This window comes from Megalops cyprinoides, chromosome 6 (genome assembly GCF_013368585.1).
Source record: "Megalops cyprinoides isolate fMegCyp1 chromosome 6, fMegCyp1.pri, whole genome shotgun sequence".
Taxonomy (NCBI): Eukaryota; Metazoa; Chordata; class Actinopteri; order Elopiformes; family Megalopidae; genus Megalops; species Megalops cyprinoides.
Window position 1 is genome coordinate 20,726,267 of NC_050588.1, and position 17,116 is coordinate 20,743,382.

The 17,116-nt window shown below is 43.3% G+C and overlaps 1 protein-coding gene across 1 annotated transcript; it reads left to right on the plus strand.

The window, feature by feature from the left end:
• Positions 1-1,014: 1,014 nt before the first annotated feature.
• On the plus strand, positions 1,015-16,407 carry mapkapk3 (MAPK activated protein kinase 3). Its single transcript, XM_036531322.1, has 10 exons — positions 1,015-2,024; positions 9,531-9,670; positions 11,219-11,283; positions 11,645-11,724; positions 12,065-12,191; positions 12,459-12,534; positions 13,212-13,336; positions 14,929-15,014; positions 15,110-15,190; positions 16,159-16,407. The coding sequence occupies exons 1-10, from the start codon at positions 1,752-1,754 to the stop codon at positions 16,312-16,314; spliced, it is 1,209 nt and encodes a 402-aa protein (XP_036387215.1). The 5' UTR covers positions 1,015-1,751; the 3' UTR covers positions 16,315-16,407.
• The last annotated feature ends 709 nt before the right edge of the window (positions 16,408-17,116 follow it).

The window sequence follows — 17,116 nt, forward strand, 5'->3', positions numbered from 1 at the left end:
GCTCTATTAAATTCTGTTCTCTGTAGTTTTTCAAAATGGTTCTGGATAATGACACCAGGTTTTCACTCTGTAAGAAGGCAAGGGCCACACAATGAACATTTCCAGCTCCTGTAAAGATTTTTTTCAGCTGTATTGGATTTTCATCTGTCTTCACACTAAGAAAGTGGAGGCTGCTACTCGCAGCTGAGCCCAAATGGAAGCCTGCCCAGTCTGTTCTGAACTGGGGGTTAAAGACCTGCCTTGATAAACTCTAGAGGAGCAGAGGAACAGAGCTGTGAGGAGGATGATGGCCAGCACTGTGTATGTATGTGAGCTTGTGTGTTCCCTTAATGACTGAGCAGGTGATAGCTGTATGTGCCACGGTTGCATTGAATCCAGCGCAAGCATCGCTGTCTCCGCGGTCTAACTCTGAAGTCTCATGCATCAGGCACAAGACTCACACATTTAGACCATGTCTGGCTCGCACACATCTATGTTGTGAAATCTCACGCTTTCAATGTGTGACATTTTACTGCATTATTGTCATTCAGCGCTTTACGAAATGCTTGAATCTCACGCCAGTTGCATGAGACTTGAGAGCTATTTCTCTCTCTTTCCCAGTTGGTCTTTAAATCTTTCATATTTTGTTTCGTCCCTCTGAGTTCAGCTGTCCAGTACAATAAATTTATTCCATAATCCAATCCAATCTATATCTGGTATATTGTAAAAGAGCTTCATTACGTCTATAGTATTTATTGAGTAAAACGAAGTCTGAGACTGCAATTCAAAAAATTAAGATTTTTTTTTTCCGGATTAAATTATTTTACCAGTGACAGTCCATTGGTCACTTTCTCTCTACTGGCGAGAAGATGGTAACTAGCTGTGTTCTAAAGACCGTCTTTACAGCCTCATTGGAGTGCGTCTCCAGACTACTTCTGTACCTTTAAGAGATAACTGCTGTGGAAATTTGACATGAGCTAAACAGCGCTTACGTAAGGACTGAGTTGGTGTGAGAGAAGGGACGTGGAACGAGTCGAAGGTGGCGAGAAGAAGAGACCACGGTGCAGCACTGTCCGGTCTATGCTCGCAATATGACTACAGACTTTTGAATGGGAATTTATTTACTTTTTCTGTCTGGACATGAAGAATTGAATTAATAATTGCAATTCTTTATGCTGAGTTTAAATTGATTTGGCAGCTAGAATTACTAGCGTCATTATTCTTAGTAATGATTAAGTCGCTGCTAATCTTTTTGCTATAAGAGCAGTTTATGCAAACAATATGTTAGCATACATAAGTGTTTAAATTAAAACTTTTATACTTGAAAGTGATGGGCAGTTTTTATTATCTGTAAAATTGTAGCCTATTTACAGCTACGTCAATAAAGTAAGTTCACGGTTATAACATTTTACTTAAGATTTCCTTCGATTCAGATCAGTTGTGTTTACCATAGGGTGATAGGATGTGAAATAATAGTTTAAGAACATTCTGAACTACCGTAAGAGGAAAGTTGATTCACATGTAAGACAAAGAGGTGGTAACAGAACTTCAGTTCTAGCTGCCGGTGAAAAGCGGTAAAGAGTAAGAGAAGGGGATTGTGTGCGCCTGTCGACAACGTGCACTGGACTTTTTTATTTCCACTTTTCAGTGGCTTTATTTTTTGGACGGGTAACAATTATTTTACAACAAGGGCTCCTCGAGTCTCCGCTTTTTATTCGAGTGGGAGTATACAGGTTGCTGTGGGGTCGGTAATATAGTGGACCAGGGCGAACATGCACCAAAATGGTAACGAAAAGGAGAAAGAGTCCGAGGCGCCGAAGGAACCAGCCGATTCTCAGCAGGCGGCGAGTGACAGCGCCGCTGACAACTCGGACCGTGACAGCAGCCCCACGCACTTTCCGATGCCGGGGTGTGCTAAGCCAGAGTTCAAGCGCAATGCTGTGACGGACGACTACAAGATCTCAAGTCAAGTACTGGGTCTGGGCATCAACGGCAAAGTGCTGGAATGTTACAATAAGAAGACTGGGGAGAAATGCGCCCTGAAGGTAGTACCGCCCGCTTCAATCAACCATCTTCAACACGAACAAGCTCTCAAATATGTGTTTGGTCATATGCTTGTTTACTATGGAGATTTACAACAGATTTAACAGGGGTTGTAATTTGTGGGTACTGCCTAAAACATATTGTTGTCCTCCAGGAGCAGCAATTGTGTCAAAGACAGAGAAGATAAACTAGAGAACTTTGACCTCTAGAACACTGTTAAATTCTTATCAGAATTGTAAATTACTTTGCAGTGAAGTGAGAGAGAGATGAGAACCCAGAGACGGAAAACTAAGGTGTAATATCAGGCTTTTCTGTGGATGTTGCATTTAACAGCAGTAAGTGTTTCACATACTGTATCTCATCGCTTAGTGATCAGTAGCAGACTTGCATGGCCGCCCTCTCTCACACCGTATATCATGGGCTGCATGGTGTCACAGTCACCTGTCTTTAAGGCATCTGTGTGTATATCACGTGTCTCCTTGGGAACTGCTATGTAGGAGTCTCTTCCTGCTGACACACTTGAATTTGTTTTTGTTTGTTTTTGTGTAACAGGGGATATGTGTGTGTGTGTGTGTGTGCGTGTGCGTGTGCGTGTGTTAGAATGTCTGATATGGTGAAGGACCGAGCTTGAAATGACAGCATCATAGTCCCCAGCAGTGGAGACTTGAGTCCTTCATGATCATGGGTGTATTGAGCCAGCAAAGGTTCCAGCTTTGTATCTTGGGTATATCTGATAGCCATGCATTCACACCTGTGTGAATTTGTCATCACTTTGAGTGTAACATGCACAGACATACCTTTTGTAAACAGAAAGAAAGGATCCTTGTACCATATTCCAGCAGTCCTCCTTTCAGACTAAACAATGGGTAGTTGATGCTGCAGTGTCTTTTTCTGGGCTGTTTACAGAGATGACAAAAAGGACGGAGAGACATACACTTTGTACCAAGGAACTTTGAATCCCGTCCCCATCTCATGCATACAGTTATGCTGTCTACTGATCATGCTTTTGGTGAGAGTCGCCCTTCAATATCTTCAATATCAGTGCATCAGTTCCATCACAACCCCTCTTCCCCTTTCAGCAGAGGAGGCTCTATTCAGTTCAGATGAAAACAGAGTTTTATGATGACAAGTGAAAGTGAGGCCACCGTACATTATGATCAGTGATCAATGGAGTCTCCGTCACTCTCACTGCTCCCTCTGAGATGTGCTAGATAACGCTGCGTCTCTCAGAATGTCCTCAATACCCAAAACCACCTGTGGAATCGGACACAGCAGGAGACCTACAGTCATTCACCTCAACCCTAAACCTCACCCAAAATAAACTCTAAACCTCTATGTTGTTATATAAGTTGTGTAATATTGTGTGGTTCCTTAACAGGTACACAGCACTTACTTTTTACAGTGTAAGTGAACACTTAAGTGTTAAGTGTAAAATTACATATGTAAATTACCTATTTTGTATGAAGTGTGGCTAAACCTTTTTCCCCAAAATACCTTGCATTAAGTCAGTACCATTACTTCAGAAGATTAAGGCAGGTCACGTATGCAGTCCCTGCAGTTACTTTGGAGCAAGTTCCTCCTGCCACCCATGTTAACCAATACTGTAGTTTGATGAAACTTGTTGTTAAGCCTAAATATATAGCCATAGTCCTGGAAGAACTAACATTTGTTGTGCTGTGCTTTCTAGAAGTGGCACCCCGGTAAGCCATGTTGTGGCGCCTCTTGATTTCTGACCCATGGTGCTAAAAGTGGGTTTATGGGTGTGACGCATTTGAGTCTTAGCCTCCAGCCATTGGGTGTGGGGAATGGCAGGAAGGGGAGTGTGTTTAGCAGAAAATCTGTTCCATGTGATTAGGTGCAAGGTGCTCATTTCCGTGCATGTGTGTGTTCATGCCTGCGTGTATGTCAGGGTGTGTGTGTGTGTGTGTGTGTGTATCTGTGTGTTTTAGTCTGAGCGTGATAGTGTTGCCTGCAAGTGTCTGTTATGGAGCTGAGTTGGCACCAGGATTTGGGTTTCTGGAAGGTGCAGTTATATTGGATCAGCCTGTAGTGACGTCTGTTTTTCCGGGTATGCATTGGAAAGCTGTCATCACAGAGGCAGAGGAAGAGAAATTTACGCCACAATCTCATGCAGCACGGCCCAGGGACCTGAAGCAGACAGACACATCCATTATAACGGCTGCAACACAGTTTAATGGCTGCAGCATATATTGACATTGATTGAAATTGATTCTGCTGGTAGACTTAATCACTGTGGATTATATTTGTATGTGGTAGTGGTAATTCACTACATACAAATGTAGTGACACAGATGTCCAGACACATATAGGGGCTGTTTTTCTAGAGTCTGAAACTGTCAGTGGTGCTTTTCCCTCAAGGAATTGCAGTGACCTGCAGCACATTGGCATTACATTGTTCATTTCAGTGCTCACGCTCTTGGTGAGACTGCAATTATACCAGGTGTGTCTGGGCATGGTTCTCTCCCTCAGCCTTTCTGTCTCTTCAGTAATAGAGTGGGTGGCGTGGTACTTTCTCTCCTTCTGTGTGATTACTTTGGTGATGTCATGGTGCTCTATTTGTCGTTATGGTTTTCATAACGACGTTTAGTTTATGTTGCTGGCGGGGGAGGGGGGTGGGGGGGGTGGGGCAGACAACTGGGGATCTAGCAGCCTATTACAGGCTGGTTTCCTTAATCCTTGTTTACTATTATTCTGTGTCAGGCTCTGTTTCATTTTGTGTGCTTGTTTTTCATTTTTTAACTTACCACACCTCCTTCTTGTTGCTGCCTTTATTTCCCCCTGAAACAATGAATGTATAGGAACGTATAGGACTGCTTTACTTCATTCTAAAACCAAGTGGTATCTGAAACTATTTGAAGGGGTTGGGGAACTGGATGTCAGTCGGTATGCTGTGAAAATATGCCCTGGATTTACAGCATTGTCCAGAATTGAACATTTTGTAGGGAGTTGGTGGTTGTAGAGATTTTAGAGACCTTGTCGTAGGTTATTCTAATTCAGTTAGCTGCCCTGGTACACATACGGTTTTATAATAGTCATCGTAATTTATTGCTTTGTGTTCTGTATAGCAATTAGTCTCTGTGCAAACAAGCAGAAGGAATTTGGAGAAGTGGAAACCACACTCCAGAGCAGTCTGTTTTTAATTAAGTGCACTGCAGACCGCTGACTGTATTGGAAGAGTACAAGATTTCTACACACATTTCTACACACTCAATCTAATATAGCAGTTCTCATCTTTCTGTGTGTGAGCATGACCTCTGACAAAACTCTGTCTCCTTATGTGCAGATGCAGGTGCTATCTTTACACCCATGTCCTGTCTGTTCCATCAGGGCAGTTTCTTTACCCCTTAAGGACAACCTTGGGTGGTGTGTGTTCTGTCTGTGTAGACTGTGTGTTCTGTGTGGACTGTCTCTGTATTCTGTCTGGGCTGGTTCTATATTCTATCTGTGCAATTCAGTCATGACACGACAGTCTATGCTGTGTGGTGTCTCTGTTTTGTGTTTTATGTGGACACTTTCTTTGATCTGTCTAGTTTGGGTCTATCTTCTGTTTATAAAGAGGTAAGCTAAGAAGGAAAGGAGCAGGGCTGGTAGGTTGCCAGTTTGAATCTCAGGTGGCCCATTGCTGTGGTACCCTTTGTCAAGGTATTTAACCAGAATAGCCTCTGTCAATAAATTGTTTAAATCTATGTAAGTTGCTCAGAATAGCAGCTGTCTGCTAAGCAAACATAATGTTATGTAATCTGTGCTGGCTCTTTTTTCTCTGAACTTCATTCTGTGTCCCATCCATGCAGGATCAATCCTGTCTAGACAGTCTCTGTGTTAAGTCTGTGTAGGTTCTATTCCACCTGAACAGTCTCCTTGTTCTCTCTGTGAGGGTTTTACACTGTCTGGACAGACTCTGCATTCTGTCTATGTCGGTTCTATTGCACTTGGACTGTATGTGCTCTATGCGTGTAGTCCTCTGTGAGTGCTGTCTTGACTTGCCCTGCTCTGTCTCTGTAGGCTTTTCCCTAGTTATGAGATGTTTGTGAGAGGTTTTCCCATATGAAGGAGTTAACAGGATTAGAACAAGCTCAACACACATTATCCAGACAGACATATTGTGATGCACTTTAACTAGATGGACAGCTTGGAGAAGGAGTTTAGAACACAAATATGAACTCTGACCTCACTGTCTGGAAAGCCCATAAGACAAGTTATTCAATCAGCAAGGATTTGTAGAGAAAGGTCAATGATAAATATCAATGATATAGCAGGTGTATGGTAACTGAAACATGTATTCTTCAATGTAATGCAGTAGAGCCAACAGAAAATAATTTATTTCTGTAAGTGGGAATAATGAAATGCGTTTTGTCATTTTACTGTGTACGATTTATCATTTATTTGGAAAGCAGTAGCCCTGTTTTGATATGGCTTGATATGACAGTTCATGCACTTTACACAACTGGGTCATTACAAAAAATTCATTTAAGTTAATTACTTAGGGGAACAGCTGTGACACTCCACCTGATATTCAAATCTGTGTTCTTCTGGACATTCACTTCTCTGCCTGTAAGTAGGCTGATGTGTCATTTGCCAGTATCCCACCTCCTTCCCAGAAGGCTTTCCAAAGTGTACATAGTGTTTCCTCTATGGTGTATGTTCTTTGAGAATGGGATACCCACTCCCCTTCCACCCCTGTCATTGGCAGTCCCAGAGGGGGTGATATAAATATCCTGAACCCCTATTAGCCCCCATGGAAGCTTACAGTGGCATTAATGACCTCTCCTTGACCACCGCCTGTATGAACCTCCCCCACAGCAAGCTTCTTGCACATCAAGGGGGTTTATTTTTATCCTTCTCACCTGTAAATGCTGAAGGCAACCGCAGTGAGTGTAACAGTTCCTTGTTGGTATTCAGCACTGCCTCTCACCTGAGCGCACTTGTCTGTTGTAGAATCACAGCAGCGTCATGACAAGCCCGATTTAAAACGGGATGTGGAAGTGAAGGCAGAGCGTGGCTGCGTTTCCAGGGTTTGATGTATGAGTGTGGTGTGTGCACAGCGTGCGGAATGACCTGGGGAAGAGCAGCGTGCGCTCGTTTTAGACGAGTCTGCGGAGATGAGCCTCTCTATCACGTTCTGTCGATGCTTTGAGCTTTCATCAGTGCTGTTTGGGATGACTGCCAGTGACGTGGATGGGGAATAAGAGGTCTGTTCTGCTATTTAGTTTATTTCTCAAGGGACTCTGGGTGAAGGTGCTGTGGGGTGACGCAGAGGCTTTTAGCCCAATTAAACGCCCCCTCTCTCCGTCACCCATCAATCTCGCACACTTGCATTTTTCTGTTTCCCCAGAGGCAACGCAATGAGGACGGGACAAATCAGGGCCATGCGCAGCATGCGGTTACATCTCGCATAAGAATTTAGCTCTAATTTAATCTGGGCATTAACTCAGTGAATACTTATAAACATAGGAAAGCCACCCCTGTCTGTCTTTCCGTCTGCATCAGTCCCTGTATATCTCTCTGCTTCTCCCTCCCTCATTCTCTGTTTCAATCCCAGTCTATCTCTCTACCTCTCTGTCTATTTCTCTTTTTCCATTTCTCTCTGTCTCTGGACCTCTCCCTCCCACTCTGTCTCCATCTTTATCTGTCTCTGTACCTTTCTCTTTCTGTCTGTCTGCATCCCTGTGTCTCTAACTCTCTTCCGGCTCTGTCTCTAAATCTGTCTATTTACAATCTCTCACTCCCTTTCTACCACTGCATACCGCCTCCTTCCCTCTCTTTCAGTGTTTAGTTACTGTCTCTCTCTTTTTTGTCTATATAGTCTCTCTCTTCCTGTGCGTTTTTGTTTTATGTTTTTTTCACACACATCCTGCCACACACAAGCACACACTGGTGTAGGTCACGCACCTGTCTCTTGTCCCAGGATATTGCGTTCAGCTATAACCGTGGAGACCTCAATCAACTCACAGTAGTGGAGGAGAGAATTAATTGTCTCACTGTGTCCCTCAATGAATACTGATTCATCAACTCATAAATGGTTGATAGCACATATTTATACTGAACGTCTGTACTACTGGGGACATTTGATCAATGAATTCCAAACTAAAGCCAAATCATGGCATTTTAAATGTTTATATTTCAATATCATCAGATATTTATACAAGTTAATTCTGTGTAGTTTTCAGCTGAACACAAATACAACAGTAAAGCACATTGATCTGTAATTTGAGTAATTAGAAAGAAAGATACATATCAAATGATGGATGTGAACTCCTTTGACTGTGCAGAAATTTTATGGAATGAAAGTGTCCAGTTTAACATCTTTTTTTTTACATCACAATCTATCTTACAGCTCTGTTAAGTTAATATACACAACATTATCTGATGTTTTTACATGTCTATCAGTCAGCAAGAATGCTGTTGCAGAACAAGAGCAGACAGTGTTTCAAAAGTCTCTTACACACTGTTAGAGATAAACTGCTCACGATAGCTGCTGCCATAGATCACTGCATACACTGTAGAGTGGAGTTCTTTTCTTTAGTGATGGGAAACGTCTCATGAACCCAGTGAAGAGTGCAGTTACCACATACTGCATGGTATTGACAGATATGAACTTCGCTATGGCATCAAACTTTATTTGGTTCAAATCGATGAATCGCTCATATTTTGATAGTACCACCTTCTCATCAAGAAGCCCCACTTTTTGGTCACTGCTGTTCTCTGCAGTAAGCTGACTCCATGTGTCATGGTAGGGGCCAGACAGTCATATTACCGGAATGTTTTCATAATGTCAAGGTGAAGTAAATAAGCAAATGACTGGTGGCTGTGGGAGAGGATCCTCATCGCTCTCTCTTAGGGCTGTGTAGGGTAGACACAGTTCCCACTTGGCAATCAGTTCCAGGGCTTCTCCGGCCCCGTAAACAGCCCTCCTGCCTGGGCCGCTGTCAATTCCTATAAATACTGGCTGACGGAAGACGTGCGCTATGTCAAGGCCCTGCGACTATTCCAGGATGGGGAATGCGCACTGTGTGTCTGCTGGACTCATCAGTTACCGAAAGAGGAGCAGGCAGCAGAGAGAGAGAAAAGCATTGATTGGACAAGGAGGAAGAATCTGGCCGGTCACACAGATGTGAAAATGATTCTGTTAGGGGCTCATAATGCCTGTTAGGGGGTTTGTTTGCATGGTTACATCAAGTTTTTAATTTTCTGGAAGGAAAGGAGACACATAAATTGGAGGAGAGGAAGTTCTGGTTCATTTCTGGCACAGCTGACTCCTCTTTAAATTCAAATCACTGTAGAACATGTACCTCACTCTTTGACCTCTGTGTCTGTGCTTTAACTAGACCACATCAGCTACTGGTTTGAATATTTTTTGGACAAGGTCTGACGGAGGGACGTGACTGCAGGGGCTGATGGTTAGGACTATGATTAAAAGGCTCTGTCTCACTTTCCCCCTCTCATTTCTCTCTCTCTCTCTCTCTCTCTGTACCCCCCTCTATTTGGCAGATTCTGTATGACAGCCCTAAGGCACGTCGGGAGGTGGAGCTTCACTGGCGAGTATCAGGGGGGCCCTACATTGTGCGAATCCTCAACCTCTATGAGAACATGTACCATGGGAAGAAGTGCCTACTCATCATCATGGAGTGGTGAGGACCTCCTGCATATCTGACTACATATCCCAGCATGCGTTATTGCGTCACCATAAAAATACATATCCCAGGAATTGATCTCAAATTTACATTTGCCACCTACTTTACTTGCAAGTGAATACAGTCCCACACTCCCTCACCTGTGTGTCTGCTCATTCATTTAGTCCTGTAATCATTACACAGCGTGGCAGCTCTTAGACGTGATGAAGCATACAAACTACATGTAATTGCAACTGAAAATTCCTACAAGGGAAAACTGTCCAGATATAGTCACGGCTATATTTCAGCCAAGCAAACCATACACGCTGCAATTATCATTACTGTTGTAGAAAACTAGCTACACAAAATGTAATCATCATCACAATCAGGATGAAGTAGCTGCACAAATTGTAATCATTTTCTCGATAAAGAAAGTCCAGCCACACAAACTGTAATCATTTCCACAATAAGGGAAAACTACAGGAGCCACACAAACAGTAATCATTTTCACAGTGAGGGAAAACTACCTATTCAGGCTGTACTAGTCATCATAAAAAGGACATGCGAAGCGTGTCACAGCTGTGGTGCAGCAGCAGAGTTGAGTCACTTGTTTCGGTTGTGAAACATGTGTCTGTGGAAAAGTGCTTTCATCACATTCACCTGCTTCCTGCTCTCCTATTTCAGCCCCTCAGGGGCCGTGAGAGCTTAATGCAAGGATTTCGTGTCTGTGGAAAAAGTGCATGCCGTGATGAAGTTGTGTTCTTTCTCTCTGTCTCTGTCTCTCTCTCTCTCTCTCTCTCTCTCTCACACACACACACACACACACATACACACACACACACACACACACACACGCATAGACATACACACGTCTTTGTCTCCCATATGCACGTATACATACCCCCCCCCCCCCATACACACACACGCACGTACACATGCACACACCCACACACATGCGTGCGCACACAAACACACACACACGCACGGACACACACACACACACACATTCGTCTCTCACACACGGCATACACACCCCCTCATACACACCCCCTCACACACACACACACACACACAGTTTGACAGAGAGTTCGTTTCCGAACAAACAGGAAGCGTGTGCTGCGCTGAGGAGAGGGAGAATGTTGATCACACTGCCCACTACCTTCTCTGTGTGGTTCTATGTCTATGTGAATGTGGCTGCTGGCTTACTGCAGTGTGTAGGAGTGTAGAAATATTTGTCCTCACTTAGCGTTTACCTCTAGGCCCAAGGCCACTTGAGGTGTACTTACTCTCTATGTTATTTCTTTCATGACGTGTGCAGTTCTTGGTGTTTTGGTACCTTGAAAACCTTGTGAACAGCATTTTTACAATCTACTGTGTGATCACTGATGACCAAACAGAATCTTATCTGTGTATGCATGCACATGATTGGACTAGACAAGGTCGATGGAGGTCACTGGGGTATGTGTATCTTTCTGTGTGTGACAGCATGTGTGTGTGGTGTGTATTTTATGTATGTATGAAGTCGACTGGGATTTCTAACACGGTGTTTTGTTGGTCTTGCTCCAGTATGGAGGGGGGAGAGCTCTTCAGCCGTATTCAAGTACGTGGAGACCAGGCCTTCACAGAGAGAGGTGAGAAATGGAGGCAAGGTGCAGAGGATTCTGGGAAGGCAAGAGATGTGAGGGGACATGGTTATGTTCTATAAACTTTGGAGTTCTGTGTGACCTGTTCCATGATGTTCTGTGTTCCATTCTGTTTGCAGTGTGCTCAGTGTGGTTTATTCCAGTGTCCTCTGTGTTTGGTGCTCAGTATAGCTGTGTGTTTCATGATGTCTCGTGCTCTGATTTTCAGGGTGTTTGTGTTCAGTGGTGCTATGTGTTCTGTGTTCTGTGGTGTGCGATTTGTAACCGTGTTTTCTCTGTGTGTTCTGTCCCATGATGCTGCCCAAAACACACGTGCGTGACACTTTGTTGTCTGACTGTCTCCTCTCAGAGGGGGCGGAAATCATGCGTGACATTGGGACAGCCATAGAGTACCTCCACAACATGAACATCGCTCACAGAGACATCAAGGTGAGTTTCGCCCCGAGCAGACAGGACACATTACCTTGTTTGATTAGTGATGGCCTTTTTTACTAGAGACATACATAACTTGCAAACCACTAGATATTTACAGAAGCAATTCAGGTTAAGCACAGTATCTTTCTCAAGTGTACAACAGCAATGTTCCACCTGGGATTCAGTCTAGCCTGGAAACTTACCACTATGTCACATATGAAAAGAGAGAGCTCCATCTCTTTCAAAGGCAGGGATTTCATACAAAGGCAGTAAACACAGACAGTGATGTTTGATGCTGGTGACAGAGACAGAGGGTGTAATGTGTTTGGTAACCATGGCAGGTCTCTCCCCCCAGCCAGAGAACCTGCTGTATACCACCAAGGAGGCTAACTGTGTCCTCAAGCTGACGGACTTTGGCTTTGCCAAGGAGACCACACTACACAACCCCCTGCAGACACCCTGCTATACCCCATATTACGTAGGTGAGTATTGCACGGTGAGGGATAGAGGCAGATGTGGGGTGATACATAGGTAGAGAGGCTATAGAGAAGAGGATGAGCTGGCCAGCTGGAGTTTTAGTTGTTTGACACCTTTGTAGATGAGGGGCTGATAGAGTTAAAGCAAACACAGCAACCACAGCAACGATAAGAACTTTTTAACTTATACATCCAGACCATGGTGCATATGTAAGGTTATGATATGCGGTTATTCATTTTCCATCTATCTCTTGATCTGTTTATTTGTGGTAGCCCCTGAGGTGCTGGGCCCTGAGAAGTATGACAAGTCATGTGACATGTGGTCTCTGGGCGTGATCATGTACATCCTGTGAGTACAGTGTGTGTGTGTGTGTGTGTGTGTGTGTGTGTGAATGCGTGTGTGTTTAAGTAAGCATGTATGGGGTGAAGTGGTTTGGTGAAAACACCTCTGACCCATTTTCAACACTTTCACCCTCAATGACTTTCCTCTCTCCCACTTCTCATAACATTAGAGCTGTGGTCTCTAACCCTGGTCCTGCTGATATCACGCCCACTATGTTTTCCATTCCGCCTTAAATCATTCTGTTTGAAGGGGCAGAGACATTTTAACCGCTCAAATTAAACCACTCGTTTAAAAGAACAAGGGTAACTGGCATTTGACCGTGTTCAGTTGTTGTTATTAAAATGAACTTTTAAGGACAATGTCATTTTTTGTAATCAAATTCATTCTATCCCAAGCTGAAATAGTGTGGTCAAGTATTAGTATGTGCAAATTTACAAGCAGCACAGCCTTATTCACATTTTGATCACAATATCCAAAAACAAGCAAGACATCAATCTTCCTACTACCCTTAAGTAAGTTATTCACTATCGATGGTTTGTAGGTCCACTGCTCCTTCAGAAACACTTGATTTAGGTTGATCGAGAAAACAAAGGTGGTAGCTGTCCGAAAACAGAGTTGGAGACCGCCACATCACACAGTTGGTCAGATTCATAGAATGTGCTGCTCCTTGGCTCCCTCTGCAGGCTGTGTGGCTTCCCACCATTCTACTCCAACACAGGCCAGGCGATCTCCCCCGGGATGAAACGGCGCATTAGGAACGGCCAGTACGAGTTTCCCAACCCTGAGTGGGCTGACGTATCTGAGGAAGGTGAGAATGGGGTGACAGAACGGGGGAATTATGGGGTATTACAGACAGCGGAGGCTCTGATGGTCCCAGCTGGCCCTGTCACTCAAGCTGCAGCACTCGTGGTTGTGTGTGTATCTGTGAACGTGTGCATGCATGTGTTTGGAGGCAAAGACAGTTGTTTTATTTAAGCACAGCTAAATAAAGCCAGTGTGGTTGGTTTGGGTTTTGAGTGTTTTGATGGCTACATCTTCCAGCCTGACCTGTTCTTAATCCTTCTTGTTAGCACAGGTGTTTCCTGATGTTTACTTTATTGAACTGTGAAAATGTCATTACAGACTCTTCCTTTGTTTTCATAAAAAGACACATGAATCACTGTTGGGTTGCATCCCGAAAAGGACCTGCTGTGTGAACTTCAAACTGGGGTGTCTTTCTTTAATGTGGATAAGAAGTTGAGAATTCTGTCACTAAAGCGTCTGAGTTAGAAGATCTCTCTCTCTGGCTTACTGGCTTCATATAAAGAGATCAATTCATATTTGGTCGGTGTACTTGATTCAAAATAAGTAATTCAAAAATAAATGTTGAAATCTGCAAGGCCTACATATTACATGAGACCTGCTGAGCAAGAGATGAGCATAAACAACAGCTGGTTAATACCCATAGATTTCCTGGCAGAACCCATTCATTCACAGTGGAAGAGAACCTACCTCACACACTGAACCCTCAGTGTCAGATATAGCTGGAGCCCCTTTTATGTAGTGAGATCACCTTCTTGTTCTCTTGTAAATAACCCCTCTTTAGATGAAATGTGCCATGCTACCTACCTGCCAGTCCTTTGATTTGGGATTTTTTGAATCAGAGGGCACTTTCCTAAATTGAAAAAAAAGAAAAGTTTGAGGGTATACCAGTGGCGTCGTTAGGTCCGATCATTCTAGGCTATAGCCCCGAATATTTTTGCCCTGAATATAGCAAAACAACAGACAGCCTGTGTACCAGAGCGGAACTTGACTTGCAGCATCCGAAGGTGTGATAATATTTATTTATTATAAAGTCAGATATAACCTCCTCAACCTACCGATGCTGATCTCCCTTCAAAAAAAAAACAAGACAAGCCCCAGGCAAACTTGACTTAGCCTCGGATCTATTCAATAGCTAGAAACGTCCCTGGAGTATACCCAATACGAGCAATTGCAGGTGAAGTGGTGGAAAAGTGTCCAAAGTGAGGAAGAGAGGTCCACACAGTCTATATGCTCTATGCGCCACACATTCTCCAATAAACATATTTATTAATGAAAAAGAACCATGCTGGACATTTGTCCTATAGTAGACCCCTGATAAAGATCCAGCATGGATCAAAATGTCCTTATCCTTTTGATAAATAAATATGTTTAAAGGAGCAAGACATATGTGGGCCTCTCCTGTTCCTTTACAGTCATTTTCGCAGCACCTCAGTATTTATTTATCTGTTAATTGGATGTGGATGGGATGAGTATAAATCACAGCTCATATACATCACATGCCAGCTGATTGTATGTCTCTAAATGTCATGTCTCTGGGCACTGTCAAGGCTGAGCTGTACGTGGGGGGTGACATTGACAGTTGATCTCACCTTTCAGCTAAACAGCTTATCCATCAGCTGCTGAAGACTGACCCCAATGAGAGAATGACCATCACCAAATTCATGAACCATCCCTGGATCAATGTAAGTCCTTGTGACAAAGCCCTGAACCTGTGGCCATCCTGTGTGTGTCTCTGCACACAGTGCATCCTGACCTGTGTGTGTGTGTGTCATTGCAGCAGGCAATGGTGGTGCCTCCAACTCCGCTCCACACCACACGCGTTCTAACAGAGGACAGGGAGCTGTGGGATGATGTGAAGGTGAGAGTGCTGGAGCAATACTGACATCCTGTGGCCACTAGGGGAAATGCATTTTTAAAGCCCATGTTAAAATATTTCAACTGTTAGAACAGACTCAGCAGTCTCAGTGGTACTAGGATTTTTGTATTATTTATGGAAAGTTATTTTTACAGACAGATCTGTTTGCCAAATTGCAGCACTATGCCACAAGGTGCTTATATGCATTCCGATAATGAATGAAACATAATGAATTCCCATAACTGAACAAAGTGTCACACCCTTGTACCAGAACACCTGAACTATGGACTAAAAATTCAGATGAAATTTAGCGACATCAGGGCTTTCTGCATTTCTGTGCACCTTAATTAATCTATAGAAAAAGCCATTAGTTTCAGATAAAACTTTCATTGTTGTGGTTTTCATCTACCTGTACCCCAACTATGTGAACTTTAACAGACTAAGGGGCCAACAAGATGTAGAAAGTCCTAATATTATGGCCAGAGCCAAACTTATTCTCAAGAGCAAACAAATGGCAAACTTCCTCCATCATATGTAGAATATAATAGATTTATTTAGCACTTTGGGAATTTCACAAGTAGAGGTTAAATACCAGCCCAAAAATATGTAATAAGTGCTAAAATTGGAAAATGTCTGTGGAATCTGAGACTTTGATTGACTTTGTCAAGATGTTCGACAAAAATGGAACCTATTAACTGACAAAACTGATAACCAACAGGCCCCAGGCGAGTTCTGGGGTTGCTTAACAGGCCAGTGCCCTTTGCACAAAGGTTACAAGTTTAGTTATGCAGTAGAATGTGTTCAGACAAGGTGGATGGGGCTTGGCCATGAATGGCTTTAGGTGACAGGAGCATTAAGCTCTAGTGTCCCGAGCAAATTCCTTTACCTGCGGTTCATATATTCTGGTTTGTTGCGCTGTCCTCTCTCTGACGGTTTCTCTCCGACCCCTCTATGTGTGCTGTTTCCCACAGGAGGAAATGACTAGTGCACTGGCCACCATGCGTGTGGACTACGACCAGGTTAAAATCAAAGACCTGGACACCTCCAGCAACCCCCTGCTCAACAAGAGACGCAAAAAGGCAGCTGCCGGAGGAAAAGGCGGAGGCAACGTGTGTAACAACCAGTGAGAGACTGGCAACAAGGCGAGGGAAAGGGGAATGGCATTAAGTGTTAGTGCAGAAGGAAATTACTCGGGGAGCGGAGTGTACCACCGAAGGGGGCAGCAGAGAAACTTTTAAGTGTAGTGCTCAGCTCTTGATTCAGCTGTTAGAGAGGAAGGACTGAAGATTAAATTTGCTTTTTTCAGAACTGAAATAATTTGCCTCTCATGCGTTCAGTTTTGTATAAATTTGTGTGTGTGTGTGTATGTGTGTGTGTGTGTGTATGTGTGTGTATGCATGCATGCGTGTGTATGACTGTATATTATTTATGTGCATTTGTGTGTTGTCTTTGCACACAACACTTTCAAGGAGTTTGAATGTTGGAATACCCATTCCTCTAAGACTCCATATACATCACTCAGCACATAGTACAAAATATTAATTGCCTACTCTTTCTTGTGATCCTCTCTGAGAGGGCATTTGTCTTTGGACAGTGATCTGTGCTTTTCAGGTATGTATAGTGGTTCTGGGATTATGAAGGAATACAGTAATTGCATTATTAAAGATTAAGGGAGAGCAATGGGACACCAGCATAATCTAGATAGATCTAGTCTGAATTATCAAGAATATTATCATCATTTGTATTGTTGTGTATCATGTAACATCATATGTATCCTCATCCTTTTTCAGGAATTAAAAACACTCTGGAGATTTTGCATCTTTTTTGACTCTGAAGTTTGATTAATTTGTCTTAATGTTTGCACACAATCACACAATATTAAGTATTTTAAATATGCACAATAATTAGGTAACACCTCTTACTGAGGTT